Source organism: Xenopus laevis, chromosome 4L, assembly GCF_017654675.1.
Source record: "Xenopus laevis strain J_2021 chromosome 4L, Xenopus_laevis_v10.1, whole genome shotgun sequence".
In the NCBI taxonomy this organism is placed as follows: Eukaryota; Metazoa; Chordata; class Amphibia; order Anura; family Pipidae; genus Xenopus; species Xenopus laevis.
In genome coordinates, this window is record NC_054377.1 from 126,734,610 (window position 1) to 126,751,216 (window position 16,607).

The window sequence follows — 16,607 nt, forward strand, 5'->3', positions numbered from 1 at the left end:
CTGGAATATATATAATTCCTTTCTCCATATAAATATATATTTATTATTAGAGCACTGTGCAGTCTGCAGTAGGGAATTAATTCCATCTAAGGGGCTGAGAGGCTGACTCATGCTTTTGCTGTTGACATAATTGTATCATTCACTGAGAAAACTCCATACTGGTGCAGGTGTTGTGTCCATTACACATCACTGACACTGGTATTTTAAGACATTTTGCAGTTGGTCATTGGTGTTCTCTCTTGAAAACTAATAAAAACTTTCTGGGTTAGAGATATCCAAAAGGAGGTTTTTGTGTCCTGCCCTACACTGAACTGCTGAACTGCTGCCGGTCTTGGTGCTTAATTTTTGGGACCACTTATTAAAAAAAACCCCATTTATTACATTGTTACAATTTGCTACATTAGTTGATACATTTCTCAGCAGCATCTGTGGAATATTAGCAACTACTGTATCTAACAGCTGCCTTTTATTAAACTCAGGTATTCTGCTTAGCAGGGCCAAAGATAAGAAATGTATCAATTTAGAACAGTTTATAGGGTCAGTGACCCCCCTCCCAGAACATTGCCAACACTGTGCCCACACTCACTGTACCGATTGCAGATGGTCGTTGGTGGGGTAGGCTGGATATAGGGCAGTGTATAGCTGGGATGGGCTGGATATAGGACCGTGTATAGCTGGGGTAGGCTGGATATAGGGCAGTCTGTAGTTAGTCTGGGCTGGCTGTATATCTGTGTGTGTATAGCTGGGGTGGGCTGGATAGAGGGCAGTGTATAGCTGGGGTGGGCTGGATATAGGGCCGTGTATAGCTGGGGTAGGCTGGATACAGGGCAATCTGTAGTTTGTCTGGGCTGGCTGTGTAGCTGTGTGTGTATAGCTGGGGTGGGCCGGATAGAGGGTAGTGTATAGCAGGGGTGGGCTGCTTTATAACTATGTATAGCTAGGGTGGGCTGCTGTATTTCTGGGGTGGGCTGGCTATAGGGCAGTCTGTAGTTTGTCTGGGCTAGCTGTATACTGTGTGTGTATAGCTGGGGTGGGCTGGCTGAATAGCTGTGTGTGTATAGCTGTGTATAGTGGTGTGTGGATAGCTGGGGTGGGCTGGCTATATAACTATATGTGTAGCTGGGGTAGCCTGGATATAGGGCAGTGTATAGTTGGAGTGGGCTGGCTGAATAGTTGTATATGTATAGCTGGGGTGGGCTGGATATAGGGCAGTGTATAGCTGGGGTGGGCTGGCTGAATAGCTGTGTGTGTATAGCTGTGTATAGCAGTGTGTGTATAGGTGTGTGTGTATAGCTGTGTATAGCGGTGTGTGGATAGCTGGGGTGGGCTGGCTATATATCTATATGTGTAGCTGGGGTAGGCTGGATATATGGTAGTGTATAGCCGGGATGGGCTGGGTTATTGGGCGGGGGAAAAGCTGGAGTGGGCTGGCTATATAACTATATGTGTATAGCTGGGGTGGGTTGGATAAAGAGCAGTGTATAGCTGGGGTGGGCTGGCTGTATAGCTGTGAGTATATAGCTGGGGTGGGCTGGATATAGGGCAGTCTGCAGTTTGTGCTGGCAGTATAGCTGTGTGTATATAGCTGTGTATGTATAGCTGTGTATAAATGTGTATAAATGTGTGTGTAGCTGTGTATAAATGTGTATAGCTGGGGTGGGCTGGCAATAGAGCCTTGTATAGATGCGGTGGGCTGGATATAGGGCGGGGCTAGAATATAGGGCGGGCTCTGTCCGCATCCTCTTTCTCCTCCCTCCCCGGTCCCCTTCAGTGCTGAGCTCCGCTTCCTTCTCGGCTCTCAGTCTCTCCTCGCTCCCCAGGATGTTGCTGATGTGCAGCCCCGCTCCCCGCACGTTACTCCCGGCTCTGTGCCTTCTGCTCACCGGCTTTCTCTTACTCACCGGGACCGACGGCGACAGCTTCCCCCAGCAGCACACGTGAGTAGCGACAATATCAGCTCCCAATGCCCCGACCCCATTCTCCGCTGCGCCGCAATTATTCATCAATTCACCTCCTTCCGTATCCCCTGTGCCCACCTTGCTCCACCCTGTGCTGTGCCCCTAATATAACAGCCTTCTCCTTTATATTAACCCCTCTTTGTCCTATTCCTATATGTATGTCATGTTATTATTATAATGTTTATATCTCCATCCTGCACATTTCTCCTACTTCCAGTTTACTACCTCCTCCATTGTCATTCCCACTGACTTGTGCCCCCAACTGACTGTGCCCCCAACTGACTGTGCCCCCAACTGACTGTGCCCCCAGTTCCCTGGCAGAGCCTGATGTTCATCTAATGAGTCTGTCCTACCAGGCAGTAAGGAGGCCCAGCAGGGCATAATACCTGGCAGTGTTGCTGTAATGTGAGCCCTTTACCCTGGCAGCAGAGTTCTATGAAATAAAGGAGATGCCCCCCATTTCCACTGTCTTCAAAAACACTTTGTGCCCCTCTTTTTGTTCATGAAACACTTTTTGGAATCAGCTGGTTGCTGGTGTTAGTATTTCTTGGGCTCTGCACCAGCCTTTAGCCTGCCAGGCTTAGTGCCCTTGGTGGGTCTGTGTGTAGGCACTACTCTCTTTCAATAAACATTTCATTCTGTAGAGAAGTCATGCAATGGAGGCTCTTGGTTGAACAGTGGGCAGTTTGTGAAGTCGAAGAGGGCATATTAGTAAATCTCTTCTGTTTGGACAATATTTTAGTGCCAGCGGCTTGTCACTGTATGAAGAGAAGGAGCAGGGTAAAGGCAAAGTAAAGTTTCTGTACAGTTGTATAGCATTGAACGTGTGCATTGTGTGCCCAGCAGTGCCAGTGTGTAGTGTACAGGAATATTAGTGATAGTACTTTCAGTTTAAGTGGGTAACTACATGCAAGATGTTGTCAAACTACAACATGACACAAAGGTCTCTCGGCTCTAGTAAAAGTGTCTGAAGGGACATCGCACCATCTAAGAAGTTTTCCACAGAACTGTTCTGCCCAAAACTGTTATCTTCAGCCTCCCTGGCACTGAAAGGGTTATGCAAGTTCCACAGCCAGTGTATTTTAGGGAACCCTGACATAGCCGGCTGTCAGCACTCAGCTATATGTTCCAGGCATTGGTGGGGGCAGATAAAACGCAATCCTCCCCCCCCCCCCCCGGGGGGCAGAGCAGCAGAGGGCTCTCTCAAGGAGAGACAACGCTGTGACAGGAGGTTTGGCATTTGATTGACACACGCTTCCATCTGCAGCAGGCGCATAGCATGGAATGTTTGGGGACATGGATGAAGAATTTGTGGCTAATTACAAAAAAAGAGCACTACAAAGGAAAATATTAAAGTCAATTAAGATAATTATCACAAGCCACTCTCTAGAGAGCAAAAAGGCTGCTGCATCGTGTAGACTGTGATAATGGAGCCGTGAGAGGTTATGTGCGTGCAGGTTGGGCTGGAAGTGTGTGGAGGCTGGGGCTGTGTGTGCATTGTACTTTATACATTTATATTGCTCTGATTGGGGCTCGGTGTAACAGGGGGGTGATGGCTGTAGATCTGTTCAGCTGGAACTGTCTGTTATATAAGTCACGTTTGAGTTGGGTAAAATTGTGCATGACTGGGTTGTCAGTGTGTCTGTGTGTGTGTGTGTGTGTGTGTGTAGAAGGGGACTGTTTGTGAGGTTGGAGATGGGTGGGTAAAGGTTGGAGGTTTACATGTGTGCAGGCTAGTTCACCCTCTGTGCACACTACAGTTGTGTGTGTGTGTGTGTGTGGGGGGGGTGGTTTGGGTTCTAGTTGGGTATGTATGGAGGTTGTTGAGGCTGTACATGTTGGAGCTGTGTAGAATGGGGCTCCAAGTATGTGTGGCTTGGGACTTTGTGTGTATTGAGCTCTTTTGAGTATTAGTACTTTTGGGGTTTGTGAGTTTGGGTTTGTTGTAGGTGGAGGTTGTGTGTGAGTGAGTGCCAAATTTGGGGTGTTTTTTTTGCCGCATTGTGGTGCTCTGTCTTTTTGCAAACTTTGGGAATCATGCACGTCCAGTTCTCTTGCTGGTTGGTTGTGTAGTCAGGCTACTTACTGTGTGTAATAATATGTGTTAATTAATGTGTGCACTGAAGGTTGTGTGTGTAGGTTAAGAATAGGGGGCATCTCTTTGCAGGTCTAGGGTGGTGTTTATAGGTTGTTGCCCATTGGTGTAAATGCAAGTTGGGGGGTGTAGGGGGTTAGCTGGTTGGATGTTGTGTTAGCAGCAAGCATAGTCGTTTGTGACTGCCTATGTGCATGGCTTGTTACCTACGTGTATGCATGCAGGTTGTGAACCAGCAGACTTTCAATGGTGTGTGTGCTTAAATTTTGAGGGTGAATATTACATTTTCTGAGTGTACCACATAATGTGCCCACTGGGTGGCAAAGAAGGGTGGGAGACACACAGCAGATGTGGCCTGCTGTCACCATCTTTTGCACATACTGTATGTCAAAGACCTTGGCTCAGTGTATAAGTTTATTTAATAAACAGAATGTAGGCCTTATTCTATGGGTGTGTGTATTGGAACCACAGAGGCATACAGTATGAGCATGGCATAACTTTGTTAGTAGTCTGGCACAAGACAGGCTGCATATGAACTCAGTATGGCATCTCTGTAGGGGGGAAATTGATCAGTGGCCCACAAATTGGCCCCGTGCTTGTTGGTATGAAATGTAAGTTTGCACTCCTACACTATCTGAGCAGCAAAGTTCATACTAGCAATACTAGCAATCTCTATCCACATTTTTTAGGGTGACATACAGATTATTTTTAATATATTGGCTGCTATGAGCTTGTTCACACTTACAGGTGCACAGATCAGACAAAGTCACACGTTGCAACCCAACAAGCAGGGCAGAGAGCTACAACTATATTCATCACCGTCCGTCGCACATGGACATTGCATGGGTTAAATCACTGGATCATATTTATAAACCCGTCATTTAATTCAGTCACATCAGATGCTCCTGGGGGCAGGGTCCTGGTATGAATTAGGTCTAAGATGTGGCTTTGCAGGTTCATCTCTTCCATTGATCTGTGCAAAATCCATTTATTTTGTTGAGAAGTCACCGCTCAGATGTTTACAGATAAAGGCATCCATCAGGGGGGCAATGAGAAGCCTGTTAGCAATATCAAAGTGCCATGGATGCTCGTCTCCTTCCATAAATATATGTGTAATGTACCCTCTTGGAGGCTGGGGCTGTATTTTTGGATGAAACTCTATGCTAGGCTGTGTATGTGCATAGGGCTGTGATTAATTCTCTATATGCACAATGATCAATGCACATTGGTCTTCTTTTATTCATGTATTGTGTTTGCCCAGCATATCTTTAAGGGTATGTGAACACAAAAGATACTCGTAAACAGAAAGCAGGTGACTGCACTGCTGGTTCTCTCTCTTGAATCAATATAGCAGAAGAAGTCAGCCTTTTGTTTCAAACTTTAGAATTAGAAGGGCAGAGAATAGGAAGGATCAGACAAATGCTGCTCATCATGTCAGATATATTTCCAAATCATTTTAAAAGCACCGGAAATTTATAATAAATGTATGTGAGAAAGCTGCTTAGAATTGCTGTTATTATGATTAGGCAGCATTATATTTTTTATATGAGAATGAGTTTATTACTAAGCTCTTTTTTTATAAAGGGAATGGTGTACCCACCTGAAATATATATAAGGATATTAGATTATATGTGTATATAGTGGGGAAGCATATTACAGGATTTTGATTAGGAATGCACCGAATCCACTATTTTGGATTCGGCCGAACCCCTGAATCCTTGGCGAAGGATGTGGCCGAAATACCGAACCGAATCCGAACCCTAATTTGTAAATTAGGGGTGGGAAGGGGAAAACATTTTTTACTTTCTTGTTTTGTGACAAAAAGTCACGCAATTTCCCTCCCGCCCCTAATTTGCATTTGTAAATTAGGGTTCGGATTCGGTCGGCCGGGCAGAAGGATTCGGCCGAATCCAAATCCTGCTGAAAAAGGCCGAATCCTGGATTCGGTGCATCCCTAATTTTGATCAGCCATGGTGTCTAACTTTGCCTTGACTGGTGCTGTAATATTTAGAGAAGTGGCAGATTTCAAGGAGAAGTCAGGTGCATTGACGGGACGAGTGTGGATTACTGAGGGACTACCCTGTCAATGAAAGGATACATTTGATTTCATTTTCCACATTCATTTTTTTATACAAATGATACCCTATGGAACTATTTTATTTTCTGCTAATAGAATAGAGTAGCCCCCTTTTTCAAAACTTGGTGACTAGCGGTACTGCAAGTAAAAAAGCTTCTACAGGTATGGAACCTGTTATCCAGAGTGTTTGGGACCTTCAGTTTTCTGGATAATGGATCTTTCTGTATTTAGGATCTTCATACCTTAATTCTACTGAAAAATCATTTAAACTTTAAATAAGCTGGGTTTGCTTCCAATAAGGATTAATTATATCTTAGTTGGGATCATGTACAAACTACTGTTTTATTTAGGGATGCACCGAATCCAGGATTCGGTTCGGGATTCGGCCAGGATTCGGCCTTTTTTAGCAGGATTCGTATTCAACCGAATCCGAATCCTAATTTGCATATGCAAATTAGGGGCAGAGAGGAAAATTGCGTGACTTTTTGTCACAAAACAAGGAAGTACGTTTTTTTCCCCTTTCCGTCCCTAATTTGCATATGCTAATTAGGATTCAGTTCAGTATTCGGCCGAATCCTTCGTGAAAAAAAAAATAGTGGATTCGGTGCATCCCTAGTTTTATTATTACAGAGAAAAAGGAAGTCATTTTCAAGAATCTGAATTATTTGCATAAAATGGAGTCTATGGGAGAAGGCCTTCCTGTAATTTGTAAATATTGGATAACGGATCCCATACCTCTATCTTGCAGCTTTGATAACTTTTACATCCTCATAGACTCATCTTTAGACTAGAGAAGAGGCGATGGTCAGGGAACATCTAACTACAACTCCCCACACCCTCGCAAAGATCTGGAGGGCTGCTTATTGTGTAAATAGAATGCTTACATAGGACTGCAGATTGTAAATTCTGGCTGAGCTGGAGGTCCGAAAAGGATCAATTGACCAGGTGTGGGCCAGCAGAGGATAATTTATATGGAGGAAAACCGGGGTAATATCAGGTATGATGGTGACCGTGAGGCAAGATGGAGTCACTAGCACTTTGGATCCCTGTCGCCCACCCTACAGTTCATCAGGTACTGCTCAAGTACAACTCCCAGAACCCACTATCACTAAACACAGCCCTAGAAAGGGTGCTCCGAGGCTTATGAAAAGGTGCACTTTGAAAGCTCTAATAAGGAGAGTGAAGGGAAGGCTTAAAAGTGAATTGGCAGGGTTGTTTTAGGAGAATGGAGGGAAGGAGTTTTAGAGAGACATAAAGATGAATGTTCTCCCTCCACCTCCATATTTGAGAGAGATTTAGCATTGGCCGCAGGGAAGGATTGCTTCTCTGGTATGCAGACGCGCTCTCTCTTCTCATCATGCCAGGGGTGTAAGGGACTCAGTCTTAGACATATTTCCTGAGCTGGCAAATTGATATTTAATCTGGGAAGCACCGGAGTTGCGAGGGGGGTAAATTGCATGGATGATATGTGTGTGTTTTTTAAGTGGGAATGCTATGCTTTCCTGTAATAAAACCTTTTACAAACAGGCAGCCTTCTCCCATCATTGTTCCCGCGGCAAATTGTCTTTCTCTAGTGCCCTGGCTGAAGGTTTAATGACATTACTTGGGTAGCAACGGCGCTGCATTACCAGGGACAGGAGGGAGAAGTGCTTTTATAGATTGCAGATCTATTCTGCCATTGTGAGTTTGACTTACGCTGACACTTTACGAAATTTAACAGCAGAACTAATGACAGCGTAGGGGGAAGGACAGGGATGGCATTTGCAATGGGCCCCCAGTCTGACAGGGACCCCTTCATGAGGGGAAAAATGGTGAAAAGCATCAAAAGGCCGTATTATTTTGTTTAACAGTTTTTAAAGGGGAAGTACAGTTGTCAGATGAACTTTTCACAAGAGGCTGGCAGTCATATTCTGAGAAAAATTGTAGTTGGTCTGCAGTTTTTTTACAGAATTATTTATACTGCCTATTATCTCTCTGAATAGAGATTAACACAGCATTATTCTGAGGCTAGGTTTTTATAATTATTATTTTGTCCCTGTCCTAATTATTCAGTCCCTTATTCAAATTGCTGCCTGGTTGCTTGGGCAAATGAGACCATAGCAACAAGATAGCAGTTTAAATTCCAAACTGGAAAGATGCAGAACGAAACAAAAAATTATTATTAAAAATTGTTAAAGTACAACAACCAGCTCTCATGTGACATGCTGGCTGTGTTCAACTGCAAGGTATGTTGTGCCTTGAATTGCCTGGGTGGGAATATATTTCTATCTCTTGCTTATACAAGGGCTTCTATGTTTAGACACGGCTTTTTTGAGGCAGTTATGAAAATCATTATGCAGCACTAACCATTGCTTGCACTGAATGCTCTGTTTAGGCTAATGCATGGCTATGATATAAATTGCCATTCTAAATGCTTTGTTGTTAGAGGCCTTGCTGCCATGGCAAGGGTTAAATTCTGCGCACAATTGAGAGCTTTGGGAAAGTGTGTGTGTGTGCGGCAGCAATGGCTATCATGATTGGGGGTGGTCAGACAGGTTGTAATGAAGAGGTGTCTTTATTAGCCAGAATGGCCTCTTTATTGCAGGATTAAGTGGGCTCTGCTCGGTTCCCGTGGATAGCCAGTTCTGCGGCCGGGAGAGATAAAGCAGGTGTTGGCACACACGCTAGGCTGCCATACGCTTTAGTGGGCTATTAAGCGGGAAGCAGCTTCAGTTTTATCGCTTGGATGCAGGAGGGGGCACAGGTGGGGGGGAGGTCTGCACTGCCACAATTTCATTTTCCTTTTATCTCTTAGTCTGTTGAATTATTATGGTCTGTACAAGCTAACAACACAGCTCCCTGCAAAGCAAATTAAGAGGGCACATCTCTATGTAGCTCTGTGCTGCCATTGGCACTCTGTTGGCAGCACTGCTGCGTTCTTGCACATTGGAGTCCACTTGGTTGCAGAAGCAAAGAAATGTGATCTGACAGCAAGTTGGTTGGACTTTGTTATAGGAGCTTGGGTGAGGGGGGGTTGCTGTGTAACAATGACAGTCAGTGGTTTTATAGAAGTTTGTGCCAACTGAGTAATCAGCATAGTACAGAGAAAAAAAACAGCAGTAGCATAAGGACATAGTGTGATAGTATAGATCGAAATTTTGTTGGGACCCCCTTAGCCGCATTGTTTGGGCTCACAGTGAGTCTGCAAGTTTACTCAGCGCCCAAGAGGCAGTGTCGCATATTCATGGGACATGGTGAGATTAGGCTCACAGAAAGGGTTAAGGTCCCCATAGACGCGACGATTCTTCTTGCCGAACGACCGATTTTAGGGAAGTCCGACCAATCCTTCGAAATTATCGTGCGGTTAGTGGTATTCGAACGATCGTACATCTTACGATTTTTCGGCCGACATCTGTCGGGAAATTGATCGGCCAGGTCAAAAAATCTTTGTCGGCCCCAGTGCAATCTCTCTATGTTTGCAGGGCCAAGCAGGCAGCTCCCCTTTGTTTTCCTGCCAAATTGGTCTTTTTAGTTGATGGTAAATTCGTACGATCGTACGATCGTTCTGAGAAGATATTGGTCTCACGATCAGGATCTGATCTTTTAAAAATCTCAACATCTATGGCCAGCTTTAGAGTAAACCAGATATAAGGAGCAGGGTGTGTTTGAGTGAAGTTGAGGGCATCAAGTGAAGCTAAGCACCATGTTTAGGTAAGGCATACTCAAGGTGCAGGAGGAGATTGTGAGGAAGGTTCAAGGAAAAGTATGGATTAATCTTGTGGTGACTGGGAAAAGATGGGAAGACTGGTGGTTCTATAAGCAATGGAGAGGGATTGGGACAGAATGATGTTGTGGCCTAGGATAGAATGGTGATCTGGGGTAGGGTAAGGGGACAATGTGGCACCAGCAGTGGTTCTGTGATATGAGAAGAGGAGATGGAACTGTATGATTTCACAATAGACCTATTGCCACCGTTACTGTATGTGGAGGCATGTGTGGATTTGTAAAATATACATAAATATGACATCTTTAGAAAGATATTCAAGTCTTTCCCCAAAGCACCAGCCAGCTGATGAGGACAGGGACAGGCAGGCTGTGTTTGATGGAGATCTCCTTTAGAGCCGTGTGTTGGGCCTAATGATGACAGCCTGTTTTACAAGGTGATATGTTATCTTTCCAGGCACCTCGTGGATGAGCAGCATTAGGCTGTAAAGTGCCAGGCAATACCCCCATTTTAATTGAGTGCAAATAATTTCTCGGCTCTGTGGAAGCTCAGTTCTCTCTTAGCATTCCCGCCACTTGAGCTCTGCGTGCAGAAGAAAAATAAGACATGGGGAGAATGCAGAGAGTGGCTGCAAGTAGGACCGTGGCACTTTCTGCTCTACGTGCTCCAGGTTTCTGCCCAAAGCTCTGACTCGACGGCATCTTTTTCCTTTCTGCTGGGGACATTAAACCTCATGACTGCTTATTGTACGGTTATGGCACTGCAGTCTGTACGCTCAAGCACCCTCATGTCCTTCAGGGTTAATGCTCCTTGTCTCTTGCTAAGTTACCACCCTTGTCTTTTCCCTGGAAAATGACTCCTGTGTCCTGCTTATTCCTGCTCTGTAGTTGGGGTTATTCTGATTTATTTTTGGGTGAACTGGCAGAGTCTCTTTCCTGTGGTCCTGCTCTTATCTCCTGTTTCCAGGCTGGGGTAGTGTTCCTCTCCTACCTAAAGTATTACTTGTGATCCCAGTTGGGGAATTGTACATGTCTTCAAGTTGGGGTGTTTCTTACTGCTTCTGGTTAGATGTCCTGTTGGGGTACTGCTCTTGGCTCACCCTTGTACTACTACATTTTTAAAATATTTGGAAGGGTGGTGTACTACTCTTGCTACTTGTTTGGGTTACTGCTCTGAGCTTCTCTCTGGAGTGCCTCTTCTGTTACCTAGATTGGGTTCTGCTTTCCTCTGCTACCTGGTATTGAACATGTATCTTGTTAAAAGTACTACTCCTACTTGCTTGTAGAGAAATGCTGTCCCATCCCATGGCCACTGAGCTACTACTGCCTGAAGGGGTTCTGTCTCAATATCTCCTGGAAACCCAGCTTTTCCTTTAGAATACAAAGTAACAGTGGTCTCCTCCAGCACACCTTATACTCCACAAACCCATTAACTTCAGCAGACTCCTTGACTTGTCTGGTATGCATAATTCATTTGGGTGCAATGGAGTATTTGAAGGGGACAAAGAAACGCTGCAAAGTGTTCATGAAGATAACCTCTGTATCCTACTTTTGATCCTGTTTTGCTTAAATCTCCATACATTCACTCTTCGGATAATAAATTCCCTGGCGGGCACCTAAAGCTGGGGCTGTTTTTGCTTGATTTCATTTCTTTTCAGTTTCTGGGCAAAACCACTGTTAAATGCCACTGGGGGTTATTTTCTTAAAGCATCAATGCTAATATATCAAATGGCACTTAAAGGTTCGAGTGATGGACAGAAGAATGATATATTTTAAGTTACAATCGCTTTCAGGCATTATGACATTTATTGTACGATGAAACATCTGCTGCTTGGCAAAATATGCCTTGTCTCATTGAGTGACTCGCCAGCGGTGATTAAAGGGTAACTAAAGCCTGCAAATTCTGTAGCCCTATTACAAGCTTTACATGCAGGAGCAGGGGTGCCCAGGAACCTTTCTAGTGAAGTCTTGGCAGCTTCTTAGCTATTGTATTGTTTGTGGGATCAAGCCTTGTGTCACATGGAGTAGGACTGATCTGGAAATGAATGTCTCCTTGAATGTACTTGCAAAGGTTTATCACCTCTGACAAAGGGTTCCATTTTAACATTTTTGGAATTCACATATGACACAGAGCTGGCCAATCATATAGCATGTCCTAACATTTATCAGTTAAGAAGCTTATTTGTTCCTAGGATTATTTTTTCAATCACAGCCCATTAATTCTGAACTAGAAGTCTATCTTTTAGTAGTAGAAACAAGGATGGCCACCCTCACAGCAGTTGACCATATTTGGATGGTAAAGAATTACCACTGAGTTTCTGGTAAGTGATTGCACCTACGTGGCTGTGTTTACAGGTAATTTAATTTGTGTGGCCCCAGTAAGGTTTTTTTTCTCTGAGACCTTCCACAAGTAAGGAGAGCCTTGGTTGCCTGTAGGTGCTGGGCATTGTCATTTAGCTGGGTTGACAATCACTTGGCAGACAGATGCTTTCATTATCAGCGATGGTTATATGCAGCCGCCATTCACCGAGCGCTGGAATATGAGGTGAATGTGATACGTAGGTCTCTAGCATTTTACCCGCATCAGACAATCTCTCCCCAGCTCCCACTCCAATCACAGATGCCATGTCCAGAGAATTACTCAGAGCTGATAATCCCCCGGCTCGGACTCTTGTGCCTGGAAATCGCCTTTTGTGGCTGCTTTTCTTCCGTCGTATCTCCATCATCTTAAAGAGGACCTCATTTCATAAAAAGGTCCTTGATTTCCTTTTCAGAGCAGAAGTAGGTTAATTTCGGAACACTACGTCTCAGCTTTATCTCTGCCTCTGCAGAACTTTCTTCGACACCCTCCCCTTTCCAGCCACTTCTCCCTCTCCTTTCTCCACTTCAGCTCCCCCCGCTCCCTTTTTCGTTTCCCTCTTGACAATTGGAGCGGCGGATAGATGAAAGAACAGCGCAATCTGCTGTCCTGGTCCATAAACTGCTAATCAGGTACAGCAGATTACTATCACATTCAGAGGGAGCAGCTCCCCCTCCTTCCCTGTGATATGAGATGAGGGGTCACCCATGGGTTAATGAAGGTCTGGCTAAAGCCCAGTACAGGCTGGTAGTTCCTATACCCCAAAGACTATCCATACAGCATTGGCACAGAGCAGGGTCCTTGCTTTATTCAGACTCCCTGGCAACCGTATTTAAGCCAAGAACAGCTTTATTTGTGTGCTAAAATAATAGAAATACCTGCGCGCTCGAATGATTAGCAGTCATCTAACCAGGTATAGTCAGCTTCCAGAACCTTATAAGGGAATCAGCGAAGAGTAAAGCCCTCGGATCCAGTCTTATATATCCGACGGCAAAAAGAGATTGGTATTTTCTTCCCAGTGACTGCAAGTAATGCGGCATTAAACCAAGCATTGTAGTCCAAACAATGCCGCTTAATGGCTCTGAAAGCCCGTGAATGTCCTCAGCCAGAAACTGGGATTCGATTTAAAAAAGAGAAAAGAAAACTTATATTTGTGTCAAGATTGGTGTTAACGAGAATTTGCCCTAACTAGCAGTGACAAAATTAAGATTTTTATCATTACCGGTACAGGCAGCAGCAGCACAACGATGCCATTTATAGGGAAGATTTGGGGCCTCCAGTAACTGAGTACAGAATATTAAATGGTTTATGGGAACATTCTGGGTAGCATTTGTTTTTACCATCTTTAGTGTAATTATCCTTATATATATAGGGATACTTATTATTTACATCACTGTACACAGAATCTTTCAGCCATAGTCAGTCCATGGTCTGCAGGATTAAAAGACTGTATCTGAATCACAGGGAGGTGAGTGATTGTTCCAATGCCAAATAACATTGGAGTCAAGTCCAGGCCTCACTGAAGAGACACCCGCTCAGCCATGCTTTGTATCTGTGAACGAATCATGATAATATATTTAACTGATCTGACAGAATTGGCTTTGGACTGTTGAAATGGAAATGTGTCCATAATATAGTGAATAAAGTACCCCCTCTTGTAAAATATAAGGATATTATTAGTTACCGAGGAGTTTCATGACCATACAGGTCCTGGAGCTCCGAGGTAACTTCTAATATCCTTATATTTTACAACTGGGGGTACTTTATTTATTATAATACACAAATTTTAGTGAGTCATGTGACAGAAATGACATCACTACTCACCCTTTATAACTGATGACATCACTACTCACCGTTTATAAGGATATAATTTACAGGATATTCATGGCTTTTGTGTATTATATAGTGAATAAAGTACCCCCTCTTGTAAAATATAAGGATATTATTAGTTACCGAGGAGTTTCATGACCATATAAAACACGAGGCCGAAGGCCGAGTGTTTTATACAGGTCATGGAACTCCGAGGTAACTTCTAATATCCTCATATTTTACAACTGGGGGTACTTTATTTATTATAATACACAAATTTTAGTGAGTCATGTGAGAGAAATGACATCACTACTCACCGTTTATAACTGATGACATCACTACTCACCGTTTATAAGGATATAATTTACAGGATATTCATGGCTTTTGTTTATTATAAGAGGTTATAGGTCTTCTCAAACCAGCATGCCTTTTTTTTTATTATTCTATAAGTGAGAAGCTAGGTATAATGAGAGACAAAGACTAGGGTGTAACTAGTAACAGGTTGGATGCATATGGCTTGATCTTGGCCAATATATATTTTCCAGTGGGACTGGAAAAGTTGGACTAAGCTTTTTTAGATCATATGCATAGACCCTGTGCATCCATTCAAATGCTGTATCATGTGAGGCAGTCAGTGTACAAATTGGGCTCCTGCCTGAATGCTCAGGATGATTTGCTGTCTGTGCATCAGACTTGCATATTAATGAGCCTGCGTAGAATTACTCCTCGGTACATCTCCGTACACACACACCTGTGAGTTATGCAGCATGAGCTGAAATGTGCTGTATACGGCACAGAGAAGAGTAAATTTGCTAAGGCAGATTCTATATTTGGAAGATGGGATATGGAGAAGCCTTCTTGGCGGGGGCTAACTTTAGTGCAATTCTGGGGAGTAGGAGGGGGTGAAGGGGTAGGCAACCACTGTTGCTGTTGTTGGAGGTGAGTAGACCAGAAAGGCACCCAAGAAGCTTTTTTTTGGCCCCCAGCATGCTCAAGATCTTCATAGTTCTCTTTGCATTGTGTTATAATAAACGGGGCCCCTAAACATTTGAAATACAGATATTCACAGCTCACAGCATAAAAAATCATAGGTAGCGCTGCCCTACAGATTCAAGTCATCCACAAAGTTAATTACTTTAAGTGCTGTAGGTCATAAAATCTGTGGTGCTGATAATAATGTAATAGAGTGTCTGCAACGTAGATTTTATGTTTAATAGGTGCTTTTATATCCTATGGGGCAACACTGCCCAGCTCTTGGCCTCTGGTTAGCACAAGCAAAATGAAGGCATAGCCAAGGCAGATTTTACATGCAGATATGGAGAGGGTCTCCTAATCACGTAGAACAATTTCTCTCTAAATCAAATCATTCATGATGGCCGGATTATCCCCACCAAACAGTGATATATCATGGATATTGCTCACATGGCACATGGAAGAGAAGAGGATCTGCAGTTCATATTTTAGGGGCTGTCAGCCCACATGAATGGAACAATATAAAAGAGGCCTAAAAATAATCCTGTTTCTTTAATATATAGCCCGTCCAATGTCCAGCGCACTAAATCCATTTTTTCTGGTACGTTCCTCATAATGAAAGCGTGTCGGAGCTGTGCCAGTATGATCTCTGTAACCTTTCCAAAATGAGGCTATTCCTAAACCAATTAATTCCTCTTTGTTCCAGATCTCTATTTTTACTACTCTGTACTTATTTTCCTGCCCATTATCTGACTCAACCCAATCCATTCTATCCGTAAAACATCTGACTCTTTTATCGACCTTCAACAATTGTCTCTTTCCACCCGGACTCTTTGTACATGGCTGCTTAGTCCATCCAAATTAAAAAATCTTGTACTGCTTCCTCTGCTGTCATTCATTGGCTTAAGTCCCTAGTGGCTACATTATGATTAAAAAATATACATTATTCTTAGCTTTACCAAGCCAAACCATTGTAACTCATTTCCCAGTCATCGGTTTTAGGATAAGTCTGTCCATCTGGAGGGCATGTGCCGTATGTTGCCACCAAGAGACCTTTGTAGACCTCCTGCCCAAAGGATTCAGTGATTTCTATGTCACCATTTTATTATGTCCTGCCTACAGATACATGGTAAAGTGGAGTTCTTATGTTCTCCCCGTGTGTGTGGGTTTCTTCTGGGTACTCCAGTTTCCTCCCATGCTCTAATTGACCCTAGTGTGTTTGAATGGGCTGCACCCTAGAGTGTAAGCTCTAGGGTGCTTTATACATGACCGATAATAATAATAAATGTCTGTCTATCTATCTATCTATCTATCTATCTATCTATCTATCTATCTATCTATCTATCTATCTATCTATCTACAAGGATAAGTTTTATACAAAATATATAATATACAAAATTAGACAGCGGTGTATGTGATATACATAGTTATGGGGTTGGCTCTACTTCCATCTGCCTGCTCTCTTTCATTTTCAGTCTAGGAGAAACAGAATGTTATTGAATAAAGGCAGAACAGTGACTGAATCTTGATTGTGAGCAAATTGGCCCTTTCACTTGGATGACCAAATTGAAATGATCTGATAGCATTACCCTGGGGCTCAGCTCTGATCAGATTGGATATTGATTTCCCAGGCTG

General features: G+C 43.5%; 1 protein-coding gene across 2 annotated transcripts in view; it reads left to right on the forward strand.

The window, feature by feature from the left end:
- The first annotated feature begins 1,746 nt into the window (after positions 1-1,746).
- The window catches only part of cacna2d2.L (calcium voltage-gated channel auxiliary subunit alpha2delta 2 L homeolog), a 189,508-nt gene continuing 174,647 nt past the window's right edge, over positions 1,747-16,607 (forward strand). For both annotated transcript variants that reach the window (XM_041590779.1, XM_041590780.1), the window contains exon 1: positions 1,747-1,937. In XM_041590779.1, the coding sequence (XP_041446713.1) occupies positions 1,822-1,937 (116 nt within the window). In that variant the 5' untranslated portion in view covers positions 1,747-1,821. The remainder of the gene's footprint in view (positions 1,938-16,607) is intronic.